At 52.3% G+C, this 17,514-nt stretch overlaps 7 protein-coding genes across 7 annotated transcripts; 6 read left to right on the forward strand and 1 right to left on the reverse strand.

Moving 5' to 3' along the window:
- Nucleotides 1-1,894: 1,894 nt before the first annotated feature.
- J4E83_006741 (uncharacterized protein) lies at nt 1,895-2,482 on the forward strand (the record flags this gene model as incomplete). Its single annotated transcript, XM_049333651.1, has 1 exon — nt 1,895-2,482. One exon carries the CDS (start codon nt 1,895-1,897, stop codon nt 2,480-2,482), a length of 588 nt encoding a protein of 195 aa, XP_049187373.1.
- A 1,502-nt stretch (nt 2,483-3,984) lies between these two features.
- J4E83_006742 (uncharacterized protein) lies at nt 3,985-4,513 on the forward strand (the record flags this gene model as incomplete). The annotated part of the gene is made up of 2 exons (XM_049333652.1): nt 3,985-3,991; nt 4,053-4,513. 2 exons carry the CDS (start codon nt 3,985-3,987, stop codon nt 4,511-4,513), a joined length of 468 nt encoding a protein of 155 aa, XP_049187374.1.
- Nucleotides 4,514-7,845: 3,332 nt separating this feature from the next.
- On the forward strand, nt 7,846-8,619 carry J4E83_006743 (uncharacterized protein; the record flags this gene model as incomplete). Its single annotated transcript, XM_049333653.1, has 1 exon — nt 7,846-8,619. The coding sequence occupies one exon, from the start codon at nt 7,846-7,848 to the stop codon at nt 8,617-8,619; it is 774 nt and encodes a 257-aa protein (XP_049187375.1).
- Nucleotides 8,620-9,196: 577 nt separating this feature from the next.
- Nucleotides 9,197-9,841, forward strand: J4E83_006744 (uncharacterized protein; the record flags this gene model as incomplete). Its single annotated transcript, XM_049333654.1, has 1 exon — nt 9,197-9,841. One exon carries the CDS (start codon nt 9,197-9,199, stop codon nt 9,839-9,841), a length of 645 nt encoding a protein of 214 aa, XP_049187376.1.
- A 162-nt stretch (nt 9,842-10,003) lies between these two features.
- On the reverse strand, nt 10,004-11,281 carry J4E83_006745 (uncharacterized protein; the record flags this gene model as incomplete). The annotated part of the gene is made up of 1 exon (XM_049333655.1): nt 10,004-11,281. One exon carries the CDS (start codon nt 11,279-11,281, stop codon nt 10,004-10,006), a length of 1,278 nt encoding a protein of 425 aa, XP_049187377.1.
- A 366-nt stretch (nt 11,282-11,647) lies between these two features.
- J4E83_006746 (uncharacterized protein) lies at nt 11,648-12,047 on the forward strand (the record flags this gene model as incomplete). Its single annotated transcript, XM_049333656.1, has 2 exons — nt 11,648-11,773; nt 11,838-12,047. The coding sequence occupies 2 exons, from the start codon at nt 11,648-11,650 to the stop codon at nt 12,045-12,047; spliced, it is 336 nt and encodes a 111-aa protein (XP_049187378.1).
- Nucleotides 12,048-13,993: 1,946 nt separating this feature from the next.
- Nucleotides 13,994-15,790, forward strand: J4E83_006747 (uncharacterized protein; the record flags this gene model as incomplete). Its single annotated transcript, XM_049333657.1, has 4 exons — nt 13,994-14,085; nt 14,141-14,224; nt 14,290-14,452; nt 14,507-15,790. 4 exons carry the CDS (start codon nt 13,994-13,996, stop codon nt 15,788-15,790), a joined length of 1,623 nt encoding a protein of 540 aa, XP_049187379.1.
- Between the last annotated feature and the right edge of the window lie 1,724 nt (nt 15,791-17,514).

The following is a 17,514-nucleotide window of genomic DNA, read 5'->3' on the forward strand; positions in this document are numbered from 1 at the left end:
CACTGAAGCGTTTCTTGACAGAACGGTACTTCAGCGCTACCCCGTGGCTTCTAGGTGACATTGCGAGCATCGGCGACGGTAAGAACTCCTGTGAAACGCAAAATATGCTTCGGAGAGTTTTCGACGTGTGCCGCTAGCTGCCTAGACATGTCGCTTTGGTGGCAGTGATGAGTCCAGATGATGCATTACCAGTACACTATGATTAGTCGCATGGAGGTAGCGTAGCAAACTGCAAGCCCCAGTCGACGGCTCTCATATCACTGTAGCGAATGTGCATGGCGGCGTTGGACTCGTTGCTCAACCAGAGTCGACCAGATTTGCTGTGTTTCAAGAAGGTCCGGTGAAGGCTCTCAAGCGCTATTGGCGGTCGACAAAACGGCTCCGCGATGAAGCATCGGAGATTATCAGCAATGAATGACCTGGCACGCTGGCGACCAAGCAACCGTTCGTGCAGGGGACACTGTCGGCGCAGTTTGCGCTATGTGGCCCGGTTTGCTGCATGGCAGGCCCTCGGTGCCAGGTATTGCGATAGTCAGGAACGCTCGGCTTCTAGTCTATAACCCATTCGTTATATCGACCAGTAGCTGTCTGTATCGCTCGCGCTCCAGATCTCGGCGTCGAAACTTGGAAACTTGATTTCGGCAGAAGCGAGTCGAGGCTGGTGACAAGCTGCAGCTGCAATGGGCTTGGGAACGGAACGCACACCAGCAAGATCTGGATGCGCTCCGTCAAGGGCTAAGATAAAGAACCTTGAGGGGAAGCTATCGCGGGACGCACCTAAAGCCCGACACGGGATTGGCCAGTGCCTGGAATGGGAGCGATACCCAAAGCCGTTAGTGTGGTTTGATAGATCGACGTCGTGTCAGCGCCCTGCTCAAGCGAAGTTTCCGACCGACACACGCCCCTTCAGGCGTACTGAGCGTTTGCTTGTCTCATTCGTGCTCCGCCCTCTAGCGATGCAAGGAGAATCAAGAAGAAAAAAAAAGTTTTTTCCGGGGTAGAGCTGCACGGCAACGACGAACGGGTGTGCTGTCGCATCTGCTATCAAGCCCTCAGTGTCAGGTTGCTGAGGCTGATGCGACTTCTGCCCCTGGATTCGTTCTGAGGTCATGATGTGCTGTCAAAGACCAACATCGTGCTGACCTCGACAACGCCACGTTGCCCGCTTCACGGCTTTGGGATGGCATATACTGGACGGGAGTGTCAGGCCCCTGCAGCAGGCACGGTGGAATTGCCTATCCTGGGACTTGCGCCATCTTCAACGGCGGGGTGTCGTTCCAAGGTTGTCGAAATTAGCCCATCATGGATTGCTCTTAGTGCACTGCTCACCGATATTTGCTTGAGTCTGCCGTACTAACAAACTTCGCAACCCACCATCAGGTACGCTTTTGTACCTGCATCTCGCCTCAAGCCAAGCTAGTCCGGTGTCTATAACCCGCAACGCTCCTCTCTCTCGGTGCGCCGTCGTTGGCATTTACCGAAGGACTGTTCTTTGTGCTGCCTCGTTTCGTGGCGCTAATAGCATACCGTCATTGCCTACTGCGGTTGTGGAGCGAGGGTACACGCATGACCCAGGTCTCCGCTCTCGAGCCCCTCCGCCTTCCCGCACTACTTTATCCGCATCGCCCTCCAAGGTTCATATCAGACAGAAGTGGGCTCAAGGTACCTACCATCGTTTCGTCGACCGCCACCTCTCAGGTGTAGCCGCATCAACCGCAGCCACAGCCAGCATGGTCGTGACCTGATCGACATCACTCCTTCATATCTTCTTTTTGGATCTTCCTTCCAATACACCATCACGCCTTCAACAAAGACGATCGCGACAAAGTTTTACCATTAAACGAAAGCAGTCCCATTCAACTCTCACACTCACATACACACCCTCGTTACAACTATGGAGCAAGAAACGAAAGTCTGGATCATCCTTGGTGCCGTCGTAGGCATCCTCGTCCTGACGGCGGTTGCCGTCGCCCTTCTCTTCTGCTGGAAACGATCTCAAAGAAGGATGCGAGGCTTCTCTCTGCGAGCTGTCACACCACTAGACGATGCCGAATTTGAATCGTGGAGACGGCCCAGCCAATACACCCAACGACCGGAGAAGTACGGCATCCGACCAGCTGTCTTACGCGAACATGTATCACCCAGAGCCACTTCCATGTTCGAGAAAGAGCTTAGCACATACGAGTTCCCTCCAAGAACACCATCATTAACCGACATGGCTTCACTAAAGTCACCCACCAGCTCGATACGAAAGCCCGAGCGTGTACGGAGGAAGTCCAGTGTTGCTTCGTCTATTGCCGACCGACCCCCAACACCCTATTCTCCGAACTCTCCAAGCGGTGAATTCAACCGGGGCTCCACATCTTCACATCGATCCCAGCCTCTAATACATTACCCATCACCATCAGAAACTTCTGCTTTCCGCTTCAACTTCGAATCAGAGTACGGCACTCAACAAAAGGGCGCTGGACGCTGGATATGAACGCCAGTGTCACTTCAACATTCCAGCCATCTTCGCACCTCGAACATTACGGCTTGCAGTGATCTCTGTAATACCTGCAGCCTGCCGAAAGCACTCGAAGCGACTGATACACACCTGACAGCTTCTTGCGTCACCACGCACCGCTTGCTGCTGTACAAGCATCGGGGCTGTCGCGATACCCAGTCAACACTTCACCTTTACGACCTTCGCTTCGCATACATACTTTACGATTGGACATGATTTTGTCATTTGGAGTTCGGCGGCGCTTTGCATCTATGATACCAGACCTTTGAGTCACTACACAGGCCTCGAGCCTCTTTGTTTCTTTTTGTTGGAGGATGAGCCACTCAGTGCCGAAGATCGCACGAGAATGCAATTCAGTAGTATAGCCAACCACATAGTCGGGTCTGCAGTTGTAGCACTGCGAGAGGCTAGTCCTCTGTACCCATATCAATGAACAAACTCATTAGCACATGATCCTTCACTTCCTGCTGCAGTGATCTCCCTCCCATTGCGCAATACGCCCTGCGCTGCAAGACATCACGCACCACGCATCACGACATCAGCCCAAGCGGCAACTCGGCCCCGACCGTTCCCACCCACGACTGCCGACGCCGACCCCTTAGCCGTGCAAACGCCTCATCTGTGCCAAAGGAAGAAAAACGTGGTCTACACCGCCAGTTCCAAGACCCCAGAATGTTGCTATACGCGATCTGAAACTCTGCTCGGCCGCCATCTCCACTGCACTCCACTTCGACTATCGAAAAGCGAGCGGGACGCGATTCATGCGCGATCGCGCTTCCCGCGCTCGAAAAGTTCACCGCATTATCTGGCTGGGTGAACCCCGCGAGATGGTGAAGGTCGTGATACTGGACTCTTGGGGGCTGAAATGCAAGACGCAGGGTGGTGGAGTAAGGGATCTTCGGTGTCAGTTGCTTTTGCGCACATCATGGGTGGGTTTCGGTAAGGGAGATGCAACTCATCTAAGCGACAAGCTAGATGCCTGCGCGGGTACTATGATAAGAAGCAAGTAACTTGGAGGTCTACATTACTCTTCTGTGGCTCGAATTTTGCATCGTATACTGTTGTCGTCGGCTGAGTCTACAGGCATTTGCTCACTTTCTTCTCGCTGCACAGATGGGTGGATGACTAAGCTAAGCGAGCCGAGCGGATGACGTGCAGCCAGGATAAGGTGTGTTGAGCTGCACGGCGTGCGTGAAAGCGTTTTAGTGGGTCAACGACTCAACGTGGACAGCTGTCACCGCAAACCGTGTGGGCAAACAAGCAAATTATCAGCCACACCCCAATAAACCCCATCGCGTGCTCGTTTCTCAAGCCCATAATTCGCGTCGCCCATTCCATCCACCAGCCACTATCCGCGCGCAGATCAGTCGCAAGCGCGAATCTCGTTATCCGCACCCCACAAACGCGTTCTATCGCGTCTGGCACACGACATCTACACGTCCAATCGCAAATCGCCCAATATGGAGTTTATACAAGGTATGCTTCGTTGATGCGCCTATCGTCCTATCACTCTATTGCGACACGGGTTGCTAACACCAGATACCAGACTACGCAGCTCTCCTCCCGCGCCTCCTCCCACCGTCCTTCGCAAACCCCCTCCTCCACCTCCTCACAACCTTCTTCGGCATCTCGCGCACCCTCTCCACACACCTCTCCCCCCTCCTCAACAAACTCATCACCCAACCCGATGTCGCCTCCATCCTCGCGCTGCTCGCCATATTCTTCATCTCGCTCAAGATACTGGACATGATGTACCGGGCCGTCATCTTCTGGGTGAACCTGGCGTTGCGACTGGTCTTCTGGGGCGGGATACTCGTTGTGGGCTTCTGGGTGTATAACAGAGGGCCCGAGGGCTTTGTCGAGGATGTGCAGGGCTTGGGCGAGTACTGGCTGGGTCAGTATGAGGTTTATAGTCAGGAGGTTAAGGGGTTTCAGCAGCAGAAGGAGGATCAGATTAGGATGAAGGCTAGTGCGCAGCAGCAACAGAAGAGGAAGGGGTGGCGGTGAAGATGGGGTGGAGACAATGGGCGGGGATGTGTATGAAGGGATGGGAGTTGGATACTTGTCGATATAATGACCGCGGTTCTGGGGGTCGAACTGCATGACTGGGCGCAAGACTGGCTTCTGCACATATTCTTACGGCGCTCAGGATCTCGAAAAGTATGGGACTGGCTTTGGGATTCATTGGCTTTGTACACAATATCGGGGTGTTTGGATGACTACTACTTGTACATGTTTGAGCTTCACGAATAATGGTATCCATGACAGTACTCCAGGCTTTACGATTGAAGTATCACGGTGCTAACGCCTTTGAATCGATGTCTCAACGTCGACAAGATGACAAGATGACCATCAGGTGTTTGCTTTTGGAGAAGAGTCGCCTCTTGTTCCAGAGACTAAGGGCAAGCACAGGAAGATTCTGAATCTTTCTCGGAGCGGGAGGGTGCGCCCCAGACTTTACTAGAAGCAGAAGGAAAGTTTGATGGTTGCTGTGTCAAATCTCTTAAAGAGCCTCTAAGGTGGTGACTGAAGATCTTGCCAACACCCACCAATCACCTACAATGGCACCCCGGAGAAAGAAGCAGAAGACCAAACATGCGCCCGCTGCGCCTGACGCCACTGTACGAAGCACAACGCAACCCGCGATCGATTGTCTACCTACCGAGGTACTGCAGATGTGCTTTGAATATCTCAGCTTCCATGACCTAATACGCTGCAGACACGTGTGTGGGAAGTGGTTTCAGTGCATACCAGGAGACGACACAGAACTGCGCAAGATACTATTCCTCACAACCAATCTTCCACCATGGACGCACGAGTTGCATGTAGAAGCCGCTGACTTACTTTTCATGCCTCTCGGGCACACCTTCGCTATGAAACCCTCGCTCTCGAACTGGTTCACTACGGGCTTTTATCCCAAGAGTCTACAAATCAATCCCATCCTCAGAACTGTCAAGTTGAGCAACCTTGCTTATTCGGCGTCTGTAGATGATTGTCGAAATCATCCAGACGATAAAGGCTATAGCTTTCGCTTCTCATCCATGGAACAATTACGTGATAGAGTCAAGTCTCTCGAGAGCAGGGTCGACGAAGGCCTATGGACAGATATGCTGATATGCGATCCTCCAGTGCAAAAGGCGGAATTACATTTCGCCATCTATGCGGGCTGTTTTGGAGTCAAGTTCACACGCAAACTTGCCGACAATCGCGGGATCCGATTCCAGAGCTTGATTGACTCACTCAGGATATTGTTGAAAGAAGTAGCTGACAAGCTTACCATACACAAGGTCACGCTGCGGTACAAGAGAATTATTGAGATTTTCGATTGGTTGGGAGACTATGAAGAGGGAGATGGCTCCTTTTTGTGTAGGTTCGACACAACACTTATGGAAACCAGGATTACAAAGGAGAGACATGGGCACAAGGTCTGGTCGAGGTTAACACAGCGAAGAACAGACTAGTTACGATTAAGTGGTACAGGATGGAAGAGATGGTGGAGTGATAGTATATTGTTTGGTAAGGATACACGAATTGTTGCCGGCTCGGTTAAAATTTCCTCTAGTTACTTATACTCGCACTAATTAAGGTTGTCCAACGTGTTGGTGCGTAGACTCCTGACAGAGATCTTAGTGGTTACTTTGTAGCCTTAGAACCCAAAGGTCGCTCATGCTGTCAGTCAGAAGTTCACAAGTTTGACGTAGTCAGTTAAACTAATGATGCGTTGTTTGGATGTCTGATGAGTTTCTATGTGTCTCTTCGTGCATCTGAACTCGGTCACATGGTTCAAGGTCAAAGAAAAATCATGAGTAGTATGGCTTGGTGATCACGCGCAATTGTTTCACTGATGACCCTGCCTCTGGATTGACGTGACCTTACGCGCCGTATAACTCCCGCCGGCTTCCGTATGACAATCCTCTCAACGCCCAACCCCACTGGTATTTTCCGGGAAACTGCGTTGTCTGAGATCCCATATAAGATGAAAGGAGATACACGCGCCCAGTCCAGCAACGATAGCACAAGCATGTCACACAAGCAACCTGACATGCCGACAGATGGCGCCAATTATCATCTTCCAAACGAGATATGGCAGAACATCTTCGGCTTTCTAGATCTACCTGATCGTAAGTTCACTCCGCGAATCTGCTCTCTCAAATGTATTGTGGGCGCTTGATATTGATACTTACCGCTGACTCTGGATACAGTTCTTCGCTCCCTCAGAGTGTGCACAGAGTGGCGTGATAACATTCGTAGCACTGATCCAGTGCTCCGCGACAAGATGTTTAAGGATCGGGTAGTGCCGCCTAAAGATGAGAGTGGAAGTGGAGAGAAAGCGAATGACAAAGACGAAAACATGGGGGACAAAAAAGGAGCGGATGATGATGGCGACGAAAGTTTGAGTGATACCATTGATAAGACAGAGGACAGTGTACCTACCGTTACAGTCAACCTACGCGTAGGTGCCGACCTGATCTGCGTCCCCGGCTCCTTCCCAGAGGCTATGATTCGGTTCGAAGTCGATTTCAACACAGACTACGGTTATGGTCCTCGCCCTGATGATTTTGATCGCCTATCCAACTTTCCTTCCGGCACGAACTTCCATTTGATTCTTCTAAATCTGGAAGAGCGTCTGGACCTCGTCGACAAAGTATTTCAGTCAAGCAATGGGAAGCCATATAGGAACTTCAATTTCGATTCATTCGATTCTATCGATGACGTGTTGGAACGGATGCGAAAACATTCGCGCAGCAGAAACGATGGCTCATGGAAAGACATGCTGTTGTGTGAGCCAGCTCAGCCGCGCATCAACGTCATCTTCGACTATACGTATTACACCCGTGGGCGTCGCAAATATAAGCTTCACGGAGAGGGTGGATGTGGGGTTACAATGGGTCAGTTTGTGAGGGCTTTCCGCAAACAGCTGACACATATTGAGGAGGACATATGTGGATTTCCTGAGGAAATGTTGGTCTACTGCGGTGAATGCTGGGAGAAGAATCATGAGGATTGAGTGTGAACAGGATAGCATGATTCGGGAGGTAAGAATATAGAATGAGTTTGGGAAAATGAAGAGACCTTTGGTACCGTTGCTTCACTATCCGAATTGGAATGTGAAACTGTCTTGATCCAATTGAGTCCGTGACACTGGAAGTAGGTAAAAAAATGAGGATGTTAGCAATATATTATTATGGTCATTTGGACTTATATCAGGACACACATGTCACTCGATGAACGTGACCCCCGGCGCAGTATAAAGTCTAGCACCCAGTGTCGCTATCCCTCCTATCATCAATCTCGATCCATCCTCACAGGTTATCGCACCACCGTAGATACCACACAACATGCAGGGCATTACATCTGAAAAAACCGAGAAGACCAATACAGGAATGCCGACTGGTAGCGCAGTCCCAGACGCCCCTCCCAAAATCCCACGAAAAGATGCTGATTCAGATGACGATAAAGATGACAGTAAGAACGAGGAGAAGGATGAAAACATGGACGACGAGAGTACCGACAGCGATGATGACGACAGCGATATTGCCACAATCACCGTGACTCTGAGAACAAGTATCGAGCTGAAAGGCCTCCCCAACTCTTTCCCGCGGACCGTGATAGTCCTGGAAGTCGACTTCAACGAAGCGTCCACGAACCCCGAACCTATCTTCGAATTTACTCGCGATAACGCCTTCCACGATATTATTGACAACATGGAGCAGTGCATGCACCACGTCGACGAACGCTTATTCGACAGAGCAAAGATACGAAACTCCGGTAAGCCACGACCCTGGTTCGAATTCGAGTCTTTCGAACATCTGCAAGATTTGTTGGAAGTCAGCAAGAACAATCCTTTACCCAAGGAGAGTGATTGGATGGAACACCTGTTGTGTACGCCAGGTCTCCAACGCATCGATGTCGTGTTCACATATAGGGCTTACAGAAACACGGCCCGCAAGTACCACCTCTTTGCGGAAGACGAAAATGGCGTCACCGTAGGTCAATTTGTGAAGGCTTTTCGCGATCAGCTGCAGCATGCGGAAGCAGACATACGCAAGTTTTCTGATAAGCTTACTCTCATCTGTAATAAGTGTTTCGACGACGCTATCAACGAAGACTGAGTATATATGTTGAAACAACGAGAAAATATGACCAAGGCAGAACATAATACCAGGAAGAAAGATATCAGAAGCACCCAACACTAAAATGCTCCTTCTTGATGAGTTTCCTAATCTGATTGTGGCTGGGGTGACTTTCGATCCGGGTAATCGAGAATAGGGTGATTACAGTCTGTAGAATGAAGCAAGAGTAAAATGGCATGGCGGTCGAAATAAGCAAAGCGATGCACATTCGTATGTGAATCGTGCTCTTCTCTTTGATTAAAGCGATCGATGTGAGACTGGGTTGAATGGCCAAGTCGCTAGATATTGATCTATTTACTAAACATAGCGAGTTGACGAAATGAGTGTTCTATGTTCAATAGCTAGGTTCAAAGTAGCCGTGCATTGGGTTCTGCTTTGTGCAGTTGTGCCCATGATGCAGATGAAAGGTGCCCAAGCCAAGCAACCAATGACGTCGCAAAGTCCCCGCAGACCTCCAGCGACGCGCACCAAACGATCAACCCTCTCCACACGCAACCGTTCCACAAGCTCACCCCTCCTACTTTCCCTTTCAAATACCTACCAAGCCGCACAAAAGATGGCAGCAATATCCCCCGCCCCCGCCTCAACACCCACGCCCACGCCCTCAACAGCAACAACGCTCACGTCCCCCAACTTCGTCTTCCCACCACACTACTCCTTCCCGCCCTTCTTCACCCTCCAACCAGTCGCCAGCACGCGCTCCTCGCAACTAGCCTCCTGGTCCACGCTCATCCAATCCTACTGCCGCCACAACCGCATCTTCACCCTCTCCCTCATCGACGCGCTCCCCACCCCGCTCTTCACAAACACCACGCTGCGACGCAGCCTCTCCCTGCGCGACGCAAAAGCCATCATAACCTACATGGCCTCCCCCGAAGGCGGCAACCGCGCTGAATTCATCAACACGAGTCCTTCCAAGAAGGCGAAGGCGGGGGAAGAGAGCGAGGGTGGCAAGGCGTGGATATATTGGCGGAGGCCGGAGGAGTGGGCTGCGGCGTTGGAGGAGTGGGTTGAGAGGACGGGGCAGAAGGGTACGGTGCTTACGCTGTATGAGATTGTCGAGGGGGATGCGAGTCGGCGGGAGGAGTTTTTTGGTATGGATTTGGAGTTGTTGCAGAGGAGTTTGGGGGTTTGTGTTAAGAGGGGGAGGGCGCAGGTCTTTGGGTCGGGGGGTGAAGGCGAGGGTGTCAAGTTCTTTTGAGAAGACGCTTTCATGTGGTCTTGGGGGCTTGATACAAGTTATGGGATATAAGCACGGGGTTAGAGAGGAGGAGGAGGAGGCGTTGAATGATACCCAATCGCATTCCGGACCTGGAATCGCAATTTCTGCTATGGACACATACTGCTCTTACATCTACATTGCCTACGCAGCACCCAACGGATTCCGACACGCATCCGTCAAACTGACCCTCGGCTCCCTCCCCTCAACAACAGCATCGAGCCACGCCCTCACCCACTTAACCGTCATATCATTCTCGCACTTATCCAACGCGACAAGCACATCAGCCCGAACCTTCTCCGTCTCAAAGACTCTCACCCAAGCCGGACAGATCCTCGCCATCTCCTCCAAAAAGAACTTCCTCAGACAAGTTGTTTCATAGAGTTCCAGCTCTGTCTTGTGTACTTCAGACTCGGTGTCGCTGGTAAATGCAGGAGGAATTGTCCTCGAAGGTCCCTTGAGGAACTGGGGGATTTGGACGGCGAAGTAGGGTGGGAGCGTTGCGACACATTCCCAGTCTACGATTGAGATGAGGTCGCCTTGGGGGTTGACGAGGATGTTGGAGGTGCTGATGTCGCGATTGCAGAGGATTGTGGGTTCTGCTGTCGAGCTGCTGTTGTCTGGGAAGAGTCGTGGAATAATAGTGCGGAGACTTGATAGCACGGCTTGGATGTCCGAGTAGTGTTCTAAGTCGTCTTCATCTTCCTGGTCTAGTTTGCTGGCGAAATGCTCGAGGATTTGGAGACGGGCGGTGAGGTACTCGTGGGTGCTTTGGAAGGGTCCGCGGGCGATGTCTAGGGTGATGTTGTCGCCTTTGAAGAAGGCGGGTTGGACGATCTCGCCGACTGTATGTGTGGATGGTCCATCTGCGTTGGCGGCAAATTTGTCGGTTGGACCTAAACTACCAATACCAAATAGCTCGATGTTGAACAGTTGTGCCACATGCTCTGCGATCTGCTTGACTAACAAGCCCTTCTTCATCCAGGACATTCCATGCCAGACTTCGTGTAGAGGGCATGCATCCACCCGCTCCATCAGCATCCACTCGAATCCAAGCTCGTTTGAAAGGTCTGCATCGTGTGCGATGACGTGCGGTACCGGGATATCGGTTTTCGCGCGAATGAAAGCCAAAGTAGCGACTTCGCTGCTGGTTTTGACGACTGGTGCAACAGGTAAAGTGACGCGGAAGATGAATCGACCTTTGGTGCAGTCAATAGAGAACAGCTTGTTGAAAGCGCCCTCGGCGAAGGCTTTCACAGTGACTGATTCTGCTTCCGGTAGTTTCAGGTTATCACGTGTCAGCCTGGCGATGGTCTCTATCGATGGCTCCTCGGTCCAGCAAGGCTCGATGCTGAAGACGTCTTCTTCCCATTCTAAGCCTGGCTGATTGACCTTGCGTCGCGGAAGAAGTGTCGTCGTCATAGTGTGCAGCTAATTTTGGGAAAATGGTGGTTGTGGTGTGGTTGAAGACTGGAAATGGAAGTGAGAAGTTGTGACTAGACGCAAAGGGGAAGCAGTACGCTCCCTTGTTTGTCTTTCATTTTGAACAACGTCACCACTGAAAAGTGAACATATCTGACGTCGTGGCAACACCATCAATCCCAAGGTGCCGCGTCAGTATTGTGAAGTCCATCTGGTCTCTTTTGGCATATTCACTCATATCACTTCGCACGCACAATGATCTGTCGCCCTCCTTCTAATATGGAGGTCCTCTTTGGCCCGAGTGCGTTCTTTACGCACCAGCCTCAACCAGAGATCTATAGAAGAGCAAGATACAAGACCACAGATATGGGTAAGACTCGCAAGACCATGATGGCTTTCATCGATAGCATTCCAGACTCCAAGCTAGAAGGCGGTTTCAAGAGCGATACCATCTACACTGACCTCAAGAACTTCCGACTCGACAACCAAGGTGTAAGTTCAAGCCCGAAAGAAGCCCAAACTTTGTCTCTTCTCATATACTAACAAAATTATATAGATCACAACGGCCAGGGGTGACAAGCCGGCATGTGTCAACCTCCAGATGCAGGTAAACAAGCGACCCAAGATCACATCCCTTGCAGATGCAGCGCCCTTCAGCGTTGCGCATGTAGAGATTCCAGTCGAGGAATCCTGGTCCGCGGAGACGATCAAGTTGGAGCTCAAGAAGAGCTGCATTGCTCATGGTGATAAGACCGGCCACTTCTAGGCGGCTTGGGTGCTTGCGTAAGTTGGTATACCTCGGCGAGTGTTCACGGCGATATTCTTTTCCGACATGGATAGGCGTTTTATACCCGGAAAGGTGTTGATGTTGCACAAGACTAAGATCGATTAGCGACGTCTTGAGCAACGAGTATAGTAGTCCAAGATAGACTTCAATCCGGAAGTCAGGTTTGCCTGAGTCGCATTGACCACATCCCCGCAAGACGCAAAGTTAAAACAAGCAGTGTCAGATGCTCCGTGCCTGAGAACTGTGGACGTGATGACGCCGCGAAAGCTTGCATAGTGACTGAGGACAAGGAGTCCATGGTGACTGATGCTCTGAATGCTGGGGAAAGTCTTGGGACGTGGCTGATTGACGGTGGAGAGGATGGCTGGACGCTTGGATCCTGATAGCGTAGATCACAGAGAGTTTTGCGAGATGATCCCAATAAGGACACAGATTGATCTTCGACTCTGGAGTCAAAGAAGGCTGGGGACCAGAGTTGGACAGGCAGTGCATGTAATGGTGATGCGGCGTAAGTGCATCGTGACACAGACGTCAGTCATCGGTAGTGGTCCTCTGCGGCGTACTAGGTGTGATAGTGACGCAACACATGCTAGGGAACTCGAATCCACCGTAGAAGTGGTGGATATGGCTGGTGATGCAGATCAGGGCGGATCGTCGCAGGCTCAGAGTAAACAATGGTTCTGGTTGAGGGAGCGGGCCGTTAGCTAGTCTGCAGTAGGAAAGGGCCGAGGGTCAACGGGCGCTGCAGAAAGCTACGCAGCACGCACAGTAAACAGAACGATGGACGCCGCTAACGACGAGGCTGGAGGCTCCGCAAGCCCCATGCGCCGTTCGAACAGCGCATGGCCACGTCGCATAGGCGTCCACAATTGCGGGGAGCGTCGTGAGACGAAGCGACGTGGTTGTGCCGAGGGCGGACGGTCTCAGGCACAGGCTCGACGTTATGCGCTGCAACACAACAATGCCATCCGCAGCGGACCGGTTGCGCGGTGGACAGTAGTATTTGTATATTGAAACAGCGGACTAATCCAGCAGGTCGGTTCAACTGTTAGTGTGTGCAGGCAGACGCTATGCCGCATGCGTCTTGCTGCATTGTGCTGCAGATGACTGCGGGTCAGCGTGGAGCGCTGCGGGCTGCCGTCGAGAGAGGTTGCACACGGTGGGCATGCGGTGGGTCGTTGTCGAGGTCGTATAAACAACCGTCTTATACCTAATCACTCGACCAGCTGGAGTCGCAATCCGTCGCCAGGCACCTGAGACGAAAAGCATCGGAGGATAATTTTAGGCCAGGTACATCTCATTTCCCCTCGGCAGGGTCAGCCCAATCAGCGCGCGCAGAAAGAACGACCGGACCCCTGATCCCTGACGCCGAAGCAGGAGCTAGCCGACGCGGTAGCCTCGCTGTTCGTGCGTGTTGACCATCCCCCAAGGCTCAAGCGTGCCTTCCTCTCTCCACTGTAGAGGCCCATCGCAGCTTCCCTACCCAGTACGCTCTTTCTGCCACTGCGAGCCAGGCCCTCTCCTTCCCTTCTTAGACCGGCACCCCACCGATACGGTCTCTATTTTCTAATACTCTTGCATCGCCATCTCGACACCTACATAGATATACCCCATCCCCGAGGCCTATCTACATGTCGCGAATGGACTCGTGAAGCTGCGCGTCTCCTACTGGCCCGCCATCGTCGATTACTACACTCCACCACGGCCACTTCCTAGGATTGGATCTATCGACAAGCCATACAGCTTCTACGCGTACAGATATACTCAGCATGCGCCCGTGCCAGTGCTGCGACCATGTTGGCGCTATGATTCTCTCCGAACCTTATCGTCGCCCAACTACTACCTCCTGTTCCCAAAAGCAATCTCGCTCTGGAATAAAAAGGGCTGCTGTCTTCGCTGTCGTCGCCGCATCGATACCGTCCGCAATGGCTCAACGGAGTTGCGTGTCGCTTCAGGGCTCAACCGCCTGCCCGGCCTTTTCCTCCGCCTCTGTCGACACCAATTTGACCGCGAACTTGTACGTCAAATGTGTTTTGATAGACAGAGTGTTGGCTAACAGTGAACGCGCATAGTCCATTTCTTCAATACGTGTCAGACACTCGGTCGTTCGATGAGGGCTTGAAGAATTACATCGGTACCGGATATGCACAGCGACAGTCAGTCTAGTTCAAGTCGTACCACGCGACTGTTCATATGCACCAGGAAAACTAACGCATCCCAGGTACGAGAATATATTGGGATGCTCAAGCGTCAACCTTACTAGCACCACCAACCTCTATGCTCGTTACACAACGACTGTCCTTTGTAACGCCATCATCCAATCCTCCAAGAACAGCTGCGGACTCGGCGACACGGAAGCGACTCCACTTTGTGCTGGTGCCTGCGTATGTAGATCGTCTTTGTCGTCCCATACCGCGTCGAAATGCTGACCATCTCAGGCCGATTTTGCCATCAGCGAACAGGTCATCGTATCAAGCCCGGATCTGTGCGGTACGCCTGGTAACAATGCAGTCCCAGAAATCCGCTCTGATTTCGCCCGCTGCTCCAACCCTGCCAACTCTCTCAGCAGCAGCTGTATCGACGCGACCGAAAACGAGCCCAGCGAATGTGGATACAATGGCAACCTCCAAGGACTCTGCCTCTTCTGTTCCACCAGCACCGTCAACTCTACGGACTCTTGCTGCGTCAACGCAAATGTCGAATCGCGCTGCGTAGGTATCGACTTACCTACAACCGTCTCGATGCCTCCCGTGTTCCCCTCAAGCACTTCGTCCTCTTCCCCGAGCTCCACTGCCGGCGCCGGATCTGGTGGAGGTGATTCTGGTCTTTCTGGAGGCGCCATCGCTGGTATCGTCATTGGAGCACTCGTCGGCGCTGCGGTAATCATCGCAGCCGCCATCTTCTGCTGCATGCGCATGCGACACAAGAAGAACAGCCAGGCTGGAAGCGTCTTCAACACGCCATCGCCATCGCGACGCCACTCTCCCAAGGGGCCCATGCCACCTATGAGCTACGGAGGCGACGGTCAATCGCCCGCTACCATTCTCCCCGGTGCGCGTGTTCAGCGTATGTCGGCTTTGGAAGGATCAGAGTCCTCGGGCCAGAACAGCGATCGAGGCGGCCGTATGACCGCATACGGTGGCTCGCAACTCGGTGCTTATGATTCACCCGAGTCGATACGTGGCCATCTCGCCGGTAACCTCCCCAAACGACAAGGTTCTCTTTCCAGCCACTCTGCTCTCGGGGCGAGCTCTTCACCACTCTCTGGATCTGACCAGACGCGCAACTTCTCCAGCCCGGATGGTGTCGCTTCCGGCCAGTCCGAGCAGCTACAGTTCTTCAAAGACTACTATTCCCAGGACGATATCCACCCGAACGACACTGTTGCCACTCTCTGGGCCTACCAACCTCGTGCCGGCGACGAGTTCGAGCTAGAAAGAGGAGATATGCTCAAGGTGGTTGGCATCTGGGATGACGGCTGGGCGACAGGTGTAAGACTTTCCGAATCGGCAGAGCAGTGGGAAGCCCGGAAAGCCGAGCAGCGCGACTCCGGCGTAAGCAACGGCGGCCGACGATCACCTGTCGAATCCGACAGCGAGATCAAGGCTTTCCCCTTGGTCTGCGTGTGCTTGCCACAGCACTGGAGGAAGACGATTGAAGGCGACAGCACAGACTCTGGCGGGCATGGAAGCGGAGGTGACCGGATACCTCCAAGCCCCTAAGATGTCCTTCCGTGCCTGGGTCTGTTAACGCTCCCTAGTTGCTCCCTTGTCATCTCCAACCTCAGAACGCCCACCACGTTACGCGCGGTATGGAAAGGGCAAAAGTCGAGTCGCATCCGCAGCACCACCCAATTCGCTAACACGGCCACTACTCTCGAGCACACCAGACGTCCACTCCCTGGGGTCTAGTACACTTATCGGCTCCGACCCTGTCTCCAAATAGTAATGTCGCCACGATGATGTTTGATTTACGCGTTGCTCTTCCCGTTTTGCGATACCTTCGATTCTTGGTCCACCACCACACCCCCCGATCATCGGCCGTCGTTCTACCCCTCCAGGGGTCCTTTGAGACCCTCGAACACGCCATGGCCGCTAGACCACTTACACTTCTGCTTTGTCACGATCAGCGCGAACCATAGACTGCCTTCGGGTCTAGTGTCTAATACGCTCCTTAAACGTCCCCTGTCGCGCAAGCCTTTGCTTTGCGCAACAAAAAATACACCTTCTTCGACGTTCCTCCAGTAAATCACGCCAAACACACATCTACTCCGGTACATACGACCCTGACCTACCTACCTACCCACCCGCCCCGGCTGATTGACGTTTGTTCTATACCCCGCCGCATATTCCATGCGGCGCAACCTTTCCTTTCTTGCTGTTGATTGTTTCTGTGGAGAGTGAGTGAGTTGAGAGCGCTGGAAGCGATATTGTATATATGACTCCTTGCTTCCGGAGCCTACTCTCGAGGACAAAGGGTTAATGCTTTATCTTGATTATCATTTCTACGATATCCCGCCTGTTGGGTAGGAGAGAGAGAGGGTGTGGTTTGTGGTTGTTTAGTGGAGGGTGGCTTTTGCTGTTTTGGATGCTGAGGAGAGAGGAGATGGTGGTGGATGGTGGTTGCTTGCGTTTTGGATAGCTAGGTTTGGCAATGGGAAATACCGAAATATTCGACATGTTGTCTTTTCGGGTAGTGAATGCTTTGTGCTGTGCAAACTCCTAGTAAGATCGTCACTTTGCCCAGTCCGGTTGACCCAACGACCTCGTTTCTAGGACGTCAGCACCGAAGTATAACCATATCCGCAACTCTACCCATCTCTCAAACCCTCATCCACCAGCCCTCATCCATCACTTTCCCCTTTCTCCCACCCCTTCCTTCCCCAAACCCTGGCTATCGGCACTTTCCCAAATCTTACGCCATCTCGAAACACGCACCGTTGTCGCTTATAGCCAAGCATACACCTATAGCATAAGCATGAAACCCTTTGCCCCGACCCCAACAACCGAACCCGCCTCCCCGGTTAGACCCCCCGTTCAACACGTTTCTCGAATGCAAATCTCCGAAGCAAAACGCACAAGCCACGGGTACACGTGTTTGATCCCTTGCTTACGTGACTGCCGAAGGCATAAGAGGAATCAGTATCGCATGGGGGTGAGATCTGATTGGAAGCTGGAACTTCGTTGACTTGCCTCACGTGATGAGACGAGATGGGACTGGGTCGATTCAGTGTCGGCTTCTTATGCTTGCGCTTGCACAGAATACTGAAGCGGCGTTCTAGAAGACGAAGCTATGGTGTTGATATCGCGAGGGGTGTAAGCACTCTCTGTCCCATCTACGAACACGCAGACCACGAAGAGCACGGCAAAGCAACGATGATTGGTAAATGATCGTTCATGTTTCAGGTATCATCTCGTTCTAATCTTGTCTCGTCCTGAGACCCAAA

The sequence above is a fragment of the Alternaria metachromatica genome, assembly GCF_023757995.1.
Source record: "Alternaria metachromatica strain BMP 0045 chromosome Unknown scaffold_15, whole genome shotgun sequence".
NCBI classification, from domain to species: domain Eukaryota; kingdom Fungi; phylum Ascomycota; class Dothideomycetes; order Pleosporales; family Pleosporaceae; genus Alternaria; species Alternaria metachromatica.